This window comes from Stomoxys calcitrans, chromosome 5, assembly GCF_963082655.1.
Source record: "Stomoxys calcitrans chromosome 5, idStoCalc2.1, whole genome shotgun sequence".
NCBI lineage: Eukaryota > Metazoa > Arthropoda > Insecta > Diptera > Muscidae > Stomoxys > Stomoxys calcitrans.
This window is the reverse complement of record NC_081556.1, coordinates 161,057,685-161,074,353: the sequence shown is the minus strand read 5'-3', so window position 1 is coordinate 161,074,353 and position 16,669 is coordinate 161,057,685. Positions and strand designations below refer to the sequence as shown.

General features: G+C 36.4%; 4 protein-coding genes across 8 annotated transcripts; 2 read left to right on the top strand and 2 right to left on the bottom strand.

Annotated features, from left to right (window-relative positions):
• The first annotated feature begins 3,641 nt into the window (after window positions 1–3,641).
• Window positions 3,642–4,713, top strand: LOC106084582 (uncharacterized). The gene is made up of 5 exons (XM_013248390.2): window positions 3,642–3,828; window positions 3,895–4,045; window positions 4,099–4,224; window positions 4,284–4,433; window positions 4,510–4,713. The coding sequence occupies exons 1-5, from the start codon at window positions 3,695–3,697 to the stop codon at window positions 4,651–4,653; spliced, it is 705 nt and encodes a 234-aa protein (XP_013103844.2). The 5' UTR covers window positions 3,642–3,694; the 3' UTR covers window positions 4,654–4,713.
• Window positions 4,070–10,096, bottom strand: LOC131997768 (uncharacterized). Of its 3 annotated transcripts, none has more exons than XM_059369320.1 (5): window positions 9,903–10,093; window positions 9,700–9,844; window positions 9,513–9,641; window positions 4,960–5,112; window positions 4,070–4,898 (listed from the first exon to the last, which is right to left on the bottom strand). In XM_059369320.1, exons 1-5 carry the CDS (start codon window positions 10,007–10,009, stop codon window positions 4,725–4,727), a joined length of 708 nt encoding a protein of 235 aa, XP_059225303.1. In that variant the 5' UTR covers window positions 10,010–10,093; the 3' UTR covers window positions 4,070–4,724. The 3 variants fall into 3 exon arrangements, 1 of the variants encoding a protein (XP_059225303.1); XR_009398406.1 differs by having other exon boundaries at window positions 4,649–4,898; window positions 9,286–9,641; window positions 9,903–10,096; XR_009398407.1 differs by having other exon boundaries at window positions 4,649–4,898; window positions 9,427–9,641; window positions 9,903–10,096.
• Window positions 10,097–10,117: 21 nt separating this feature from the next.
• On the top strand, window positions 10,118–11,121 carry LOC106084583 (uncharacterized). Its single transcript, XM_013248391.2, has 5 exons — window positions 10,118–10,193; window positions 10,264–10,399; window positions 10,458–10,586; window positions 10,636–10,788; window positions 10,850–11,121. The coding sequence occupies exons 2-5, from the start codon at window positions 10,349–10,351 to the stop codon at window positions 10,985–10,987; spliced, it is 471 nt and encodes a 156-aa protein (XP_013103845.2). The 5' UTR covers window positions 10,118–10,193; window positions 10,264–10,348; the 3' UTR covers window positions 10,988–11,121.
• Window positions 11,057–16,380, bottom strand: LOC106084584 (synaptobrevin). 3 transcript variants are annotated; one of them, XM_013248392.2, is made up of 4 exons: window positions 16,229–16,380; window positions 15,650–15,734; window positions 15,211–15,542; window positions 11,057–11,928 (listed from the first exon to the last, which is right to left on the bottom strand). In XM_013248392.2, exons 2-4 carry the CDS (start codon window positions 15,700–15,702, stop codon window positions 11,843–11,845), a joined length of 471 nt encoding a protein of 156 aa, XP_013103846.1. In that variant the 5' UTR covers window positions 15,703–15,734; window positions 16,229–16,380; the 3' UTR covers window positions 11,057–11,842. The 3 variants fall into 3 exon arrangements, with proteins under 3 accessions (XP_013103846.1, XP_013103847.1, XP_013103849.1); XM_013248393.2 differs by having other exon boundaries at window positions 15,211–15,485; window positions 16,229–16,379; XM_013248395.2 differs by lacking the exon at window positions 11,057–11,928 and adding an exon at window positions 11,935–12,139.
• Between the last annotated feature and the right edge of the window lie 289 nt (window positions 16,381–16,669).

The window sequence follows — 16,669 nt, the reverse complement described above, 5'->3', positions numbered from 1 at the left end:
TTTTGTATGAGAGATACATGGCAACTATGTTCAATTAAGAAATGTGTGCATTCAATTAAAAAATTCACTGAAATCAGACCTGTAGTAGTGATTAATTGGTTATGTTGACTATGACAGAATATTTGTTCCACTAGCGTTCCAAGCGCCTCGATCTTCTGCGCTCATTCTAAAATCTCTGACACCAAGTTTCGAGGTGTCTCCCACCACTTGATCTTTCCATCGGGCTTTTGGTCTTCCCGGTTTGCGTGTACCACCATGTTTGCCTTCAAAAGACTTCTTTGCTGGAGCTTCTTCATCCATTCTGACAACATGACCTAGTCAACGCAGCCGTTGTATTTTGATGCGTGTAACTATGCTATCGTCGTCATACAGCTCGTGGTTCATATGTTGCCTATATTCTCCATTGTCGCAAACTGGTCCGTATATTTTATGAAGAATCTTTCTCTCAAATACTCCAAGCACTGCCTCATCTGCTTTTACAAGTACCCATGCTTCATAATCATATAACAGCACGGGTAGTATCAGTGTTTTGTATAGTGTAATCTTCGCCTGTCGAGAGGTGGCCTTGTTTCTAAACTGCTTACTTAGTCCAAAGTAGCTTCTGTTTGCCAGTATTATTCTTCGCTTAATCTCAAAACTGGAGTCATTCGTTTCGGTTACGGCGGTGCCGAGGTAGATAAAGTTACTGACTGTCTCAAAAGTTGTGGTTCTCAACTTTCTCCATTTTCTTTATCTGCTCGGTTGGGCAAGGCTTTTTGGGAGTTGAAACCATCCATTTCGTCTTATCTCCATTTACTACCAGACCCATTTTCACTGACTCTCTTTCGATTCTTTCAAAGGCTGCAGTTACTACTTCCGGTGACCAACCTATGATATCGATGTCGTCGGCATAGGCGAGTAGCATGTGTTCTCTTGTGATTAGTGTGCCATATCTATTCACATCTGCATCTCGTATAATCTTCTCCAGCAGGATATTAAAGAGATCACCCGATAGGCTGTTTCCTTGTCTGAAACCTCGTTTGGTATTAAATGGTTCGGAGAGATTCTCTCCTATATTTACTGAGGAATAAACCAATTTATTGTCCTTTTTTAAATAAGGACTTCACTGTTTTAATAAAAACTAGCCCACCCAGGCACACTCTCGCTGTGTCCTTTTGTACAATACATAGAACAAAAATTTGACTCAATGGGTACGTAAATAAATAGGATTGTCGATTTTGGAGTGAAGATCAGCCAGAAGCATTGCAAGAGCTACAAATACATCCAGAAAAAGACACAGTTTGGTGCGGTTTATGGGCTGGTGGCACCATTGGACCGTACTTCTTCAAAGATGATGCGAATCGTAACCATGCCACATGCCACACAGCACGCATAAAAATAGACTTATTGAGAGACGAGTTCAATGAACTTTTTATTTCACGTTCGGGACCGGTCAATTGGTCTCCTATTGAATTTAGACTATTTTTTGTGGGGCCATGTTAAACCTCATGTCTATACAGACAAGCCCGCTTTAGTTGACGCATTGGAAGACAACATTAAACCATTTATTCGTGAGATGCCAGCTAAAATGTTGGAAAGAGTATACCAAAATTGGACCATTTGAGGCGCAGTCATGGTCAACATTTGCATGAAATAATCTTCAACATTAGATTATATGGGCCGTACTATGGATTCAAATAAGTATTTCATGCATTTTTTGAATTTTATGGGTTTTTTTTTTGAACAACTTTCCTATAGCTCTTAAAAAATCACTCTTTATATCGTTCGTTGAGTGCATTGCATAGCCACACAATTACTTACTTTTCACTTCTTTGTTTCAAAAGAATAAGTGACACTCACCTACCTACTGCAAACGACCTGTACTGTAGTTATAAAAATTTTTTCTTGTTGTGCTGGCTCGCAAACCATATACAAACAACAACAAAAATGCAAATGCCTCGCACGCCATAGCCGCAAGTAGGGCCACGCACATCACACCTCGCCCAAATAGTGATACTCTTTCTGTCGCACCATTTGGTTCCCTTAAGGGCAAAACGACTCGTTTGCCACAAAAACGAGTCATTCAAAGCATGTGACCCCAAATAAATGCCCAAATTGTGTCAAATAAACACAGCCCTGAATATGTCAAAAAAAAAAATTCCTAAAAATTATTAAACAAAACAACATTTTGCACCAGAAGCAAGAGATACTAAGTCTCAACATTAATGCATCTGAAATTGATGTTGAAGTGCTCAACTGGGGTGAACGCAAGATATATTCATTTGCTGGTAGTAGCAGTTGCCCAACAAAATATATTGAGTGCACTAACTGTCAAAATCAGTGATCAGTGCAACTCTGATTTTGTGTATGTAACTAGCTCGCGCCATTCTTCATTGTTTGTATGTATGTGATATGGTTCTGAACTATGGTTGTGCACTTCGAGAGAAAAATTTGTACTCAGCTGTTTACGGTACACTACCTGGTAATTATGTCATGGGTGGACGGTTGAGACGTTTTCCAAAACGAGTCAGTGTAGACATGATATTACTCTCACCATTTCTGTTCACACGACTCTTTTGCCCTTTACAATTCATTGAAAACGACTCGTTTGGTCTTTACAACTTATAACATGGCGAAACTATTAAAGGTGGTCTCATTTGTACAACAACCACAAATCATATGGTGCAATTCGCCATCTTGTCATCAAGCTAACCGATGTTTTGGTTGTGTGTGTGTGTATACTTATGCGTACATGGGCAGAGAATATGCGAGAATGAAGATAACAACCAAGAGAATGCAAACAAAAATTTGACATCTTAATACCGTCAGACCTGGTCGGCTGTTAACAGCTGTTCGCGTGAGACGAGTGAGGGCAAAACGACTCGTTTGCCACTAAAACGAATCTGAATCTTAGAAAATGCCTATGAGTCATGAACTGAACATACCCATCTGCCAAAACGTCAAATCAAAATTAAAAAAAAAAATTAACGAATGCTTTAGAAAAAAATCAGCAACAATTTGTTGTGTTTATGCTTCTTCTTGTTTTATTGAAGATTTGCCCTTATAATTTGTAAAGGCAAAACGTGTCGTTTTCAATGAATTGTAAAGGGAAAACGAGACGTGTGCCCAAAACAGTGTTGGTCTGAACATATTGGGTTGCCCGAAAAGTAATTGCGGATTTTTCATATAGTCGGCGTTGACAAATTTTTTCACAGCTTGTGACTCTGTAATTGCATTCTTTCTTCTGTCAGTTATCAGCTGTTACTTTTAGCTTGCTTTAGAAAAAAAAGTGTAAAAAAGTATATTTGATTAAAGTTCATTCTAAGTTTTATTAAAAATGCATTTACTTTCTTTTACAAAATCCGCAATTACTTTTTGGGCTATCCAATTGTATTAGGGTGTAGCGAAGCACATCGACACAGCTAGAATTTTATAAATTTCTCTTCTAGAAAAACGTTTGAGTTGGTAAAAAATTTTGCATTTAAAAAAAGGATAACGGAAATCAAAAGTTTTGTGCCACCGCAATAAAAGCGCGTTAATTTCATTTCACTCTTCAATTTCTTTTTCACTCCATATATGGGCAACATTTTTTTTTGTGTACTTTAGTCTACTGTGAGTTAATATTTTAGGTTAATATCAAAAGAAGTTGTGAAGTACGTTTGTCAAATTCATGACATATAGCTTTGAATAGAGAATTTAAATAGGCCTACAAAATATGGCAGATGTTGCAGAAAGATCGCTGAGAGCTTCAAGAAAAGCCCATATTTCATTCATATGCAAAGTATATCTACTGGCAGCCACAATGGTAACATGCAGCATTTGCCAATGGATTGTCATAACCATGAACCAGTGAGTCACAATGAAGTTCTGTGACATACATCTTTAGGTATTAAATCCTACCTCTTCCATTTCTAGAGAAGACTTGCCTAAACTGCTAAAGCGATATAATTTTATAACGCTGGCAATAATGTTTTCAAATTTTCTCATTATGCTGCCAATGCAGTATTTGTTGCACAGTGGCAGGCCCAAAAGCAAATTCCTCACAGTGGTTTATATTATTTTCACGGTTAGTAACTAAAGTTGGTCAAAATTATGATGAAAGCCGAGCATTTATTTCAGATGGAATTAAGTTCAACAATTTTGGTCAGACCCATAGCCCAATCCACCACATCACGCATTGCTATGGCAGCTGGACTAACATCATGTGTCATGCTTGTCAGTCTTTTGGTCGCTTTAAGATTTCACGTAAGTTTCTGGCCCAACGTCATAGTGTTAAATTCTCAACTTCATTCGAACAATTTTAGCTGGAGTTGGAACAGGATGCCTTGTACTTGACATTGTGGACGATGAGATATTTCCTACTAACATCCATCTGCCTGCTGATGACTCTGTCATTTGATGATCAACATGTGCAAATCAGTATTGCATTGCTGTTGACATTTTTCGTGTCGATTGTAAGTCGAATGTTCTTGCAACATCAAGCGAGACCACGAAATGATTACCTTCTTACTTTCGTTACCTATTCTACAGTTTATCATAGTATGGGCTAGATCCCTGGGCTCGCTAATATTCTACGAGGACGAGGCAGCTTACTTGGGTTTCTACATCACCTTGGCGTTTTTAATTTTCCTTACATTATTCGTCAATGCGGTGGTACTTTTTGAATATCTTTAGGATTTAGAAAGGCGATATGTATTAAGAATTAAGTTCAACAATAAAGGTGTTTAAAGCGTTTTCATTTTTCTTCAATTGCCCTTGGGATAGCCACCAACACCTTGAGATTCTCTCCACACCATCAATGTAACCAAATATAGCATCACAAAATGGAAATAGACACTGCGAGCAGGTGCAACACATTGCGTCAGGGAATTGCCATTAAAACGTCCACTGCTTATTAGCATTCCTGTATAGATTACAAACTGGAGCAGAAAAAAGAAGGTATTCAACATTTGATATAATAGCAAGGGTTTTTGTACAAACCGAAAGTAAAAAAGGATACACTGTAAAGGCAAACAGATATATCGCCAATGTATGCTTCTCTGCGGCAAATATCAGGCATAAAATCACAATAGCCAATCCCAGCGACACAAACCACCAGATTAGTAAAAATGAAGCGTAGATGACAATTAAATCCTGCGTAAATATGCGTATTTTTACAAACACGAACGAGGTACAATGAACGAGTAAAAGCACGTTAAGTTCGGCCGGGCCGAACCATGTATACATTCCGCCATGGATCACATTTGAAAAGTTCTTTGAATGACTTGTGATTGAAATTTTCAATTAAAAAATTAATTGATTCAATCATTATACCCTGCACCACTACTGTGGTACGGGATATTACAACTTTGTGCATTTGCTTGTACCACCCAAAAGGAAGAGAGATAGCCCCATTGATAAGTATAACGATCGACTCAGAATCACTTTCTGATTCGATTTAGCTATGTCCTACTGTCTGTCTGTCCGTCTGTCCATGTTAATTTGTGTACAAACTACAGTTCGCAATTTTCATCCGATCGTCTTCAAATTTGGTATGGACATCTTTTTCGGCCTAGAGACGAAGCCTATTGGAAAAAATCGGTTCAGATTTGGATATAGCTCCCATATATATGTTCGTCCGATTTGCAGTAATAGAGCAATAAAATGGTCATTTGTTAACCGATTCTCTAGAAATTTGGCAGGAAGGATTTTCTCTTGACTCCCAATATTACTGGCGTGTTTCATAAAAATCGATTCAAATTTGGATATAGCTCCCATATATATGTTCGTCCGATTTGGAATAATACAGCAATAAAATGGTCATTTGTTAAGCGATTCTCTCGAAATTAAGCAAGAAGGATTTTCTTTTTACTATTAGTATTACCGGCGAATTTCATACAAATTGTATTAGATTCAGATATAGCTATCATATATGTGCATCGCCTGATTCTCACTTCTACCACTGCCACTGCAAACGCATTTTTTGACCAATCTTACCAAAATTGTGCACAACGCTTTCCTCAATGACTACCACAATACCTAAGAAGTTTGGTCAAAATCTTTTTAGATTTTTATGTTGCTCCCATATATATGTTTGTCAGATTTTAAGTAATTTGTTGTCAACCGTTGTTATTACATTTTGAACTCATTTGCTTTGGTCGAAATTTAATACAGGAATTTAACTAACCCATCTGAATACATCCGCTGAGGTCCCTCAGAATTGGTTCAGAATAAAATATAGTCCCCATTAAGCATTAACAGTGTAGGTGTAGGGTATTATAAAGTCGGCACCGCCCGACTTTTGCCTTTCCTTACTGGTTTTTTAATGGAATCTGAAAAAATGTTTATGTATAAAAGGTGATTCAAAAATGTATATTTTTTAATTAAACAACGGCCTAAAATACTCACTTGTTTTCTTTTTGTCTCTCGATTCGTTCCCTAATTCATTGAAAACAGCTGATTTTATAAAGGGGAAACAGCTGTTTTTTTATTGAATAGGCGAACGAATTGAGTGATAAAAAGTGTGTTGGTGTACTCAAAAATTTGTTCAAATTGTTACTGGATGTCGTTCGGGTACTTTATTTGCCAACAGAAGAGAGCAAGAGAGTGCGTGAGAGCGAGCAAACATTTTAAGAGTTTGATAATTGAGAGCTTAAAAAAAATTATACTGGAGGTTTTTTTCCCAGTAAAAATTTGCATCGTTGAACAGTTGCTTTATGAAAACAAGCTGTTTAATTCAAGTAAATGGCAAAATAGACAAAAAGCTGTTCTTACTCTCTTGCAAATTTCTACTGGCAAATTATTACAGGAAAAGTACGCGAACATACCTAAAAAGAAAAACTAAATAGTGATGTAGGCAGTAAGCTCTTTTAGTCATTTTTTTTTTAATTGAACCGGAAACTTTTTTTGACTCAACAGCACTGTCCGTTTTTGAAAAAGCCTATACGCTTGAAATTTTGATACTTTCTGTACATAGAAGACTCCGCACGGGATAACTATGAGCACCACACAGGCTGGACCTTTGAGTTCCGATCTGTGTGGTGTTCATTGTTATTACGATAAGCTTAGCTGCGAGCTACCGGGCCCTTCCACATGTTGCGAATAGTGGAATGCTCCATACGGAGTAGCTTCTTTAGCATCGCTCTAATTGTAACATATTCTATATAAATGTTTTTCTGTTGGGTTTGCTTCTCCAATGCATGTAATTCACAAAGTCGCTGTAATAAAATTATATTAATTACTGTTAGTCTAAATGTGTCAGTAGCTAGACCTAAACTCCCCTCGCTACTCATTCTTTTGTAATTCGGGAAACAATATTTTCCGTTACAATTTATGGAGTGATTAGGCAGTCAAACATAAACCTAAAATTCGTGTTCCATAGGTTAACCATGTTACACCTAAATCAACGGCGCGCCCAACACAGAAAAAATAAAATCAGTTTCAATTACGAAATTAATTGATTCAATTAGTATTTTAATTGAAACTGCTGAAATTTTCAATTAATTTTTTTAATTAATTCAATTAAGAAATGATGGAACTTTTTTAAATTTTTAATTAATTTTTTAATTGATCCAATTACAAAAGTGATTGACATTTTATGGGCACCCCTAAGAACAAAAACTCCCCCGCGGAGGATTTGCAAAAAATGTCGGGAGTCGGGTAGGGGTGCTTCAAACATTTGTTGTTGTTGTCGTAGTGGTGTGTTACGTAAAACGGTTGCCATAGATTTTTCGAAATGTGGGAGGTAGGGCTCTTTGAAATCTCCCTACCATTTTTAACGTAGGGAACAATATAGCCTTTATGATTTATCTTAAGCATCATATGACAGGAGGTTAAGTAAAATCAATTAAAGGCTCTATTGCATATATTTGCTGAGTTTTATTTTATTAGTATCAAGTGCAGGTCAGATGTTTTGGATATAATTTCAACGCAAAATCGTTCTGAATAGTTATCGATAACATGCAGATAATAATAACCGATTAACGGTGATTTGTGCTATGTAAAATAAAATAGGGCGTAACTAATGATTGAAACAATTAAGTTTTTTGTATGGAGAAGATAAAATTTTCAATCACTGTATTGAAAAATTCTTCAGATTCGATTAAAAAATGATTAAACAAGTTAATTTTTTTAATTAAAAATTACAAAGTTTTCAAACACGATTGTGATTGAAAAAAGTATCATATTTAAGTAAAAAAAAATTAATAATTCTATTATATTTAACTTAAAATTTAAAACAAATTAAATAAATACGATTGTGATTGAAAATTGTTTCACATTCAATTAAAAAATTAAATGAATCAATTGAGTTTTCAATTAAAATTGTCAAAAATTTCAATCACGACTGTTTTTTGAAGAAAAATTAGATTTGGAAAGAAAGTTTCATGAATGTGGTATTGAACTACAGGTGAATGGGGGTGTTGTTCTCTGTGGGCTTTTAAAAGTCACATATGCTAATTGCATTAGCCGCATAACCGGGAGCCTCGGCAGTTATGTGGATAGAGGCAAAGCGATGGTAGTGAACAAGAGAGTCTAGCCACCTTTCGAAACGAAACGTATAGCAATGGCTGCTATATCTATGTCCAAGGATCTGTTGATTAGGCAATTTCTTTTCAGTAACTTTTCAATAATCAAATCTTTGCACTTAACATACTTTTCATGGTCATTAAGATCGACTCCACTTTGGAGAATAAACAACTAAAGTGAAAATAAAAAATAATATTCAATTAAAAAAATAATTGAATTAATGATTTTTTGGAATTAAGTATTTTTTTAATTGAATACGATTTTATTTTCAATAAAATTTTGAATTAAAAATTGTTTTCTGTGCGCTTTAATATAACATTGAATATTTTTAGTTGATCCATTAACTGGATAATTCGAAATTTCAATTATTTTTTGAATTGAATATGCAATTTTATTTAATTGATATCATCAGGATCAATTAATTTCGTGATTGAAACCGATTTTTTAATTTTTCCTGTGTATAGGAGCTTCATCGAGTTATGGACCGATATGGACCATATTTGTCATGGCTATAAGTAGCAAATACCGCGTTCAAAATTTAAGCCAAATTGGTTAATAATTGCGCCTTTTAGAGGCTTAAGAAATTAAATTGGGCGAACGGCTCGCATGGTACTTATATCAAGTTTTGAACCGATTAGGGTTATACGAGGATCCTGGAGAAACAAAACTATACTCTTCAGTCAAATCGGATAAGAATTGCTCCGCCTAGAGGCCCACGGAGTCAAATCGGGAGACCGGTTTATATGACAGATATAACAAAACACGGACCCTTATTGCCATGTACAATCTTAACCAACCTACCCATAAAATTAAAGATCCGTATTTTCGACAAACGGACGGCCGGACATGGCTAGATTGATCTATATCCAGACGATGAAGAATATATACACTTTATGGCGTCGCAGATCAACATTTCGTGATTTAGCATTTGTCGCAGATTACAATTTTGACATCCGCCAAAAATTATGTTCATGGTTCGTCCCAGGCGAATTTAACAAATGTTCACTTGTATTCCTTGTTTATCGTACCAATGGACATTTAGCACCTAGGGCACTTAAAATCACCATAAAAAGGATCACAGAGACCAATAAAACAATGCACTCCATAAATGTGTTACCATCAATGAGACTCAATGACCAACAAGTAACCGCCGCTATCTAAGAATTAAAAGACACAACAATCACACTTGAATCTCCAAATGAATATTAAAAATACCATTAGAAATGTAAGAAGCCATTCCACAACTGAAGGTATCTGTTTGTCAGCCAAATCCATGGTGGCCAATATTATCAGGCAGCTCATCATTATAATTGAGGCTGATAGGAGTAAGGACTCATCAAAAAAGACGGCATTTAAACCTCTGAAGGAAAATGGCACGGTCATGTACTATTATAATATTGTATCTCTCTCTGCCTTACCTTAAACTGACCAATAGCCAGGGTATAACAGTCAGAAGAATAAAAATTATTGATAGGCCAAATATTTTGCCGGCACAAGGCCTAGGGTTGCGATAATTGCGTTGCATTAGTTGGGATTTACAAAAAAAAATATAAATGTTTGTACGTATACTGGAATTTTGCGTAGTTATCAATCTAATGTCAAGTTGCTCTGAAAAATATATTTCATTTGAAAATGTTGACATTGGTTTATTTTTTTACTTTGGCATTTTTTACTGCATCCATTCTGCAATGTCTATGCCTGGGTCAACTGTGCGTAAGACTATGCAAATTAACAAAAATTTTTGTTTTTTTTTTCCTAATATAACTAAAATGTTGTTAGAAATTTAAATGTGTTATATGACAATGAAATTGCTGGTCTATGGCTGTCAGTTTTGGGTTTGGTAGCTATTGTCCTGCAAAGATTTATGAATGGTTGTGCATCTCTATGGCTGCAAGTCTTATATGCAGCACTTGCGGTAAGCTAATGTCTTTGATATGCTGCACATTCTTCCTTGACATCTTTCATACTTTAAGTTCGAATCCGTAACTATTGGTGTCGCAGGATTGACTTACTCCTATGCTTTTACACAACTGGCCATCTTCTGTGGAATTGTGTCTCTTTTGATAGCATTTCTCCCATTTGTGGGTGCTGGTTTGGCAAAGGTAAAATTGTGAAAGCCCTTCTACAAACATTGATGTGTGATGTTTTTAGCTGGATATCACACGTTGCGTGGGATGGCTGCTGTTGAGCTCGTTGGCATGCTTAATGGTTTGTGTGTTGGTACTCACCTTGCTGCTCTCTTTCAATTGCCAAGTGACCATTGTAAATCTGATGTTGATTGGTGCATTCATAGCTGTGCTATTTGTGAGTGTGCTCTTGCAGACAGCCAGCGAGATGGCATTGTCTTCTCTTCTCTCCTCTATAGAGTGCAGCCTACGATTCCCGCATTGTACATAGGCTGAATGCAAACGATTCCTTGGATTCTAAACAGTGTTTACGCTACTCTCTATTTCTATATGGCGAAATGATATTTGTTTGGCTACTTCTGCTACATGTGTCATGAATCAACAAAAACGAGGATATTGAGACGGCATTGATTTGTTTTCTGGTGGTGGTACACAAAACACACACATTTTATTAAATAATTGTATTATATTTTATGTATGTATGTATATATGCATAAACATTCACAAACGATTTTATTTGTTTTTGAATCATAGTAGTAGTAGTAATAATAATAATGATAATAATAATAGTACATATTGTTGTTTCTGTTTTTTGTTTTTGTATTAAATCATACCATACAATTGAATGAAGATAATGTGTCACACACACACACATGTAGGTGTGTGTGTGTGTGTGTGACAGTGTGCTTATATCCCTTAACAAGAAGGGGGCTCTTTGATTGTTGAAACAATACTTTCATAAAAGAAATTACATACCTACATAGGTAAATGAAGGAAATAACAGAGAAATTACGAACCCCTCAGGCTCATCGCTTGGATGCGGCGGTGGCGAATGCAGGTGATTTACAAATGATTGGACTGATATGTTGTTTTGAAGAGTTGTGCTTCTCTTTACATTTTAGTTTATACCGTCAACCGTATATACGTATATATATATATGCATGTATGTATATAGGACTGTTGTTGTAAATACTTTTGTTGATTTTTTTCTTCCTTTTTGTTTTTGTATAAAATTGTAAATTGTAAGAATTTGTAAATAAGGCTCCAGTTTGGCATCTCAAATTGGTATTTTAAAAATTTTAGTCTGTTGTAGATGTTCCCTTTTGTTGTTGTTTTTGTTTTTTGTTTTCATCGTTGGTTTAAGGTTCTCTCAGTAGTAGTAGTGTTAGCAGTAGTTGGTTGGGACTGTGAGGTTGGCTTTTTGCGGTAAATCACTTCAATCATCAACATTTTTATGTATGAGGTGCTGATGTTGGGGCTGGAGCTGGTAATTGATTGCTATTGCTGCTTCCACTGCCGCCAGATGGCATAAGTGAGACTATAATATAAGAAAATGATGGGTGAGCTTGTTGTGCAACATGTATTTTTTGTTCTTGACATTAGAACTGTATAAATTGACGCGTTGTGTTTCGTGGCTGAAGTAAAAGAGAGTGGGATGACCATCCTAATATCTAAAAATAGTGGTGAGAATTCTATTTGTTCCTGCGCTGCCTTCTTTGGGCTTCTTATGTTTCAAAAATAGAAACTAGCTGCAAAATTAGAGAAGAAAATCAAACGTAAACCTCGGGGAAAATATAATAAGCGGCTAGACTACTACCAAACACCGATAATCCTTCACCTAGATCTTCAAACCAATTCTTTAAAGCTATGAAACAAACAAAAACTATTAAGTAAATAAAACTTTTTCATTATTTAGTTGGGCTAGTGAATGATGTATTAAGTTATTAGATATATGATTGTTTATATAAAGGGCGATTTTTAGCTATTATCTTTTTGGCAATACTGGTTTAAACAGCTCACGTACGTTTCATGTTTTGTTTCACTGTCAAACATCTTCAGTTTGGTCTATAATTTAACCATGAATCGTCCTACAAACGAACAACGCTTGCAAATTATTTAATTTTATTATCAAACACTTTTAAGAAAGTTCATCCCGAGCTTCCTCCATTCTAACGACGAAGCTCATTTTTGGCTCAATGGGTACGTAAATAAGCAGGATTGTCGATTTTGGAGTGAAGACCAGCCAGAAGCATTGCAAGAGCTACCATTGCATCAAGCAAAAGTCAAAGTTTGTTGCAGTTTATGAGCTGTTGGCATCATTAGACCGTACTTCTTCAAAGATAATGCGAATCGTAACGTAACTGTAAATGGTGAACGCTACCGTGAAATGATATCCAACTTTTTTTTGCCCAAAATGCAATAGCTTGACTTGTGGTTTCAACAAGACGGTGCAAAATGCGACTTATTGAGAGGCGAGTTCGGTGAAGATTTTATTTCATGTTCGAGGCCGGTCAATTGGCCGAATAGATCGTGCGATTTAGTGCTTTTAAACGCTTCAATTGACACAATGAAAGACAGCATTGAAGCATTTATTCATGAGATAACGGCCGAAATGTTGGAAATAGTATGCCAAATTTGGACTAAGCGGATGGACCATTTGAGGCGCAGTCGGTTGCATGAAATAATCTTCAAACTTTAAAATATATAGACCGTTCTATCGATTCAAATAAAGATTTTATGTAGTATTTTATGCATTTTACATAGTCCAGATCGGACCAAATTTGGATATAGGTGCCATATAGACCGATCTACCCATTTATGTATTTAGGCCCACAAAAGCCCGATTTGTTACCAGATTTCGATGATGTTTGAAACAGTGAGTTGCACTGGGCCTCTCATCGTCCGAACCGAACATAGTACAGATCAGACCAAATTTGGATCTGTGTCCAGAAACGCCAGGTTTCTCCACGCCAGGAAAATCCACATAATGGGTAAATAAAACACCTCTTACGTAGCCGACGAGGTCGTGAAGGGCTCTTTCAGTAGATTTGCACCCCCTACTATATGCACGCTGTTCCCAAAACAGACGATCTCCAAGAATCTATTCCCTAAAATAAATTTCTATCCACCTCTCTAGAGCCTTCAGCAGAAAGGATGGCAGACTAATGGGACGAAATCCTTTCGCTTTCGTGTTGTAGCAGTGTGTTGTACACTAAGGCGGTAGATCTTGCCGATGAATCCCGATGCAATCCCATGGCAGCCGGTTATACGTACCGGATTGACCCGATGAATTCCTTCATCGGCAAGGGCTGCCGCCTCAGTGTACCACACACTGCTACTACAACAACAACATCAATCCCATGGCAGCCGGTTGTACGTACCGGATTGACCCGATGAATTCCTTCATCGGCAAGGGCTGCCGCCTCAGTGTACCACACACTGCTACTACAACAACAACAACATCTTGCCGATGAAGGAATCCATCGAGTCAATCCGGTACGTACAACCGGCTGACATGGGATTCGCATTATGTTTGTGTTACGCCGTTCTAATATACATTTTAGGCAGTATACTCTATTCTGGTGAAAAACACAAATAATTTTGTGTTAATTGCTCTTTCGAGATGAGCTTAATGATCAAAAGTTTGTATGCTATGGAAAAATGATGAAATCTATAGGAGATACAATAACCATGAACTAACACGTTTCGACCTCTTGGTCATCATTAAAAATCTTTAGGCGTGGGGCGCTTCAAAGGTCGTACATTGACAGGTTTTATTTGCTTCGAAGAAAGTGCAAAAATGTCTGTACGAAATGCATGCAACATTAATCAAGTTCGACTCTTTGTTGTTCTCCAATGCATGTGTTTGTTGTAGCGATGGATTTCTTGGAAGTTGTTGATGGCTTTGAACGTAACGACAACGGGAACCGTTCATTGCTCGAGCTGGCTCAGCCGAATTTTTTATTTTTAATTTGTTTGCCTGTTAGGGCGAGAATCATTTTTTTTTTTGTTGTAATGTTTAATTGTTTAAAATTTTTTTAATATGGCATTCGTCCACTTGAAATGAGAGGAGAGTACATGAAGAGAGTGGTTTGTAAAAGTTGCACAAAGTGCAAAGATCAGATGTAAACGATGAAAATTAAGTGAAGAGAATTTATAAGGAGAACAATGAAAGTGCTTGAGCTAGTTTTCAATCGAAGGTGGAGAATGTTTTGCTTAAATTTTATTTAGTTTTCCAAACCCTTGTTAACTTTCTTGTTAGCTTCTTTTTGTTAATTTACATTTGTTCTTTCACAGTTTTCATGTTGCGCCAATTTCATTTTCTCCTATCTTGGCCGACTCTTAAGAGTGAAACAATATAAGACATCAGATTTTTAATCGTTGTTCGTAGTTGCCATTTTCCATTGAGAGGCCTGATTAGTCAAGCGAAAGTTAGAGCTATCGCAGAAATTTGAGCCAGGTTTCATACATATCGATCGCTTTGAAAGATGAGGCAAAACATGCCAAGTATGCAAACACAATAAAAGCATATTTATGAATGGCATGATGGGTTAATTGCTTGAACATTTTTAGGAGATTTGCATGTGAAACACAAAATTCAAAGGGAAGATATTAACTGGGCGAGAATCAAATAAAACTTTTAAGGCTACCATTTTTGTCAAAGCTATTCCTAAATATTGTAATTACAATAAAATATGCACCGGGATATGAATTTTGTAATATGCTCTCCGATTTGTTTTTCTTACCACCCACCCAAAGAAACCAAGGTTATGTTCTATCACCATTAAAGTTAAATCTAAACAAAATGTACACATCTTACCTATGATGATAATGAGAAGAACCACTCCAATTACTCCCATAATGATCATCATTTTCATGTTGGCCCACCATTGTTTGCGTTTCAACTTTCCAGCTTGCTGTTCAAATTGTGAAGCACCTTGTTCCAAGGCATCCGCTCGGTCGCCCAATTCGGACAGCTTTTGATCGCGCTCCAGCACTTTTTCTACGTTGACACGCATAATGCCCACGACTTCATCGACTTTCGCCTGTGTTTGCTGCAAACGTTTCGAAGCTGCATTTTGTTGGTTGTTGTTGCTGGTGGGAAAGGAATTCGGTGAATTGGCAGATGGTGGTGGAGGTAAAACGGGAAAACTACATGCAATATTATTCATATTTTTTTAAATTCAAAACTAAATTGCAGCATACAAATTTGTGGATTTGATCTTTACTACAACAATAGAAATATATATTACACTTACTCGGTATTTCCAGACGATCCAGAAGCACCGGGGAAATCATTTGGGGAATCCATCTTTAGTGTGGTTTTTTAAGAAAAGAAATATCCTATAAATTAAGAAATTAGAAAGCCCCATAAAATATTTAAAAGCAAATAACATCATATTATCCACTACAGGGGTATGCCTATAACCGCCAACCAATGCCATTGATTTGCGGCCAGGGTGTACGTTCCTTAAGTAAAATTAATAAACTATGCAGGAATGTGCTCAATTTATAATAGTCTATTGTCTGCAGCTCCATTCTTGATTCACCCACACTCCATAAAAACGAATCTAGGCCTCTTCGCCATTCCATTTTCATGTTTGTCTTACTAGGCCGTGTCATCATTCATTGTCATATCAACACTTTAACGACCTAACTACCGCCATTCTCTGCCCCGGCATTCCACAAGTGTAAAACAAAAGACGATTAATAAATTGAACTTTAGAGTTCTTATTTGACGTATCAACCAAATGATTCATTGAAAGGTGGAAACTTACAAACTACTAATTAAAGAAAAATCACCCCCCAGGTTTACAATTTACTGTGAATGCTCCTACCTTAATAAGTAACTTGCTCGTCTTCTGGATTAGAAATCGTTCCAAGTTCTTCTAGTGGTAAATGGTAAATTAAAAAAATTAAAACAAAAAAAAAATACGTAGAAAACGACAAGAAATGCACGAATTGGAATCTTAAACTCGTCTAATCGATAAATTTGGACTAATCGATTAAGATGTAGTAATCGATTTGTGAGTAAAAAAGTCTAAATGCGGTAGTCGAACTTTTAGTCGAACCCAATCGATTAGTCGAGTTTTTGCATTTACGAATGCAGGATGCTGGAGGAAACCCCAATTTCGAAACTTGGAACAATGATTTAGGGTTGGTATTCTATTCTAGTTTCGGAATAGCCGCTGAAATTTTTAAATGTTTCGCGAGCGAAATTTGACGGCAATAAAATGTTTTTGTTTCAAACAAATAATTGTTTTCACTATACACAGAGT

What these genes read in the sequence shown, in the direction of transcription:
- LOC106084582 (XM_013248390.2), top strand. Translation starts at nt 3,695, where the DNA reads ATGGCAGATGTTGCAGAAAGATCGCTGAGAGCTTCAAGAAAAGCCCAT. An exon ending in TGGTTTATATTATTTTCACG is followed by an intron (nt 4,046 to 4,098) that starts GTTAGTAACTAA and finishes CATTTATTTCAG; the next exon opens with ATGGAATTAAGTTCAACAAT. An exon ending in TGGTCGCTTTAAGATTTCAC is followed by an intron (nt 4,225 to 4,283) that starts GTAAGTTTCTGG and finishes GAACAATTTTAG; the next exon opens with CTGGAGTTGGAACAGGATGC.
- LOC131997768 (XM_059369320.1), bottom strand. Translation starts at nt 10,009, where the DNA reads ATGCAACGCAATTATCGCAACCCTAGGCCTTGTGCCGGCAAAATATTT. An exon ending in TAGGTGCTAAATGTCCATTG is followed by an intron (nt 5,113 to 9,512) that starts GTACGATAAACA and finishes ATATTTACGCAG; the next exon opens with GATTTAATTGTCATCTACGC. An exon ending in TGTATCCTTTTTTACTTTCG is followed by an intron (nt 4,899 to 4,959) that starts GTTTGTACAAAA and finishes TTTCTGCTCCAG; the next exon opens with TTTGTAATCTATACAGGAAT.
- LOC106084583 (XM_013248391.2), top strand. Translation starts at nt 10,349, where the DNA reads ATGAATGGTTGTGCATCTCTATGGCTGCAAGTCTTATATGCAGCACTT. An exon ending in TCTTATATGCAGCACTTGCG is followed by an intron (nt 10,400 to 10,457) that starts GTAAGCTAATGT and finishes TCATACTTTAAG; the next exon opens with TTCGAATCCGTAACTATTGG. An exon ending in TGGGTGCTGGTTTGGCAAAG is followed by an intron (nt 10,587 to 10,635) that starts GTAAAATTGTGA and finishes TGATGTTTTTAG; the next exon opens with CTGGATATCACACGTTGCGT.
- LOC106084584 (XM_013248392.2), bottom strand. Translation starts at nt 15,702, where the DNA reads ATGGATTCCCCAAATGATTTCCCCGGTGCTTCTGGATCGTCTGGAAAT. An exon ending in GGATCGTCTGGAAATACCGA is followed by an intron (nt 15,543 to 15,649) that starts GTAAGTGTAATA and finishes TATTGCATGTAG; the next exon opens with TTTTCCCGTTTTACCTCCAC. An exon ending in TCTTCTCATTATCATCATAG is followed by an intron (nt 11,929 to 15,210) that starts GTAAGATGTGTA and finishes CTTATATTATAG; the next exon opens with TCTCACTTATGCCATCTGGC.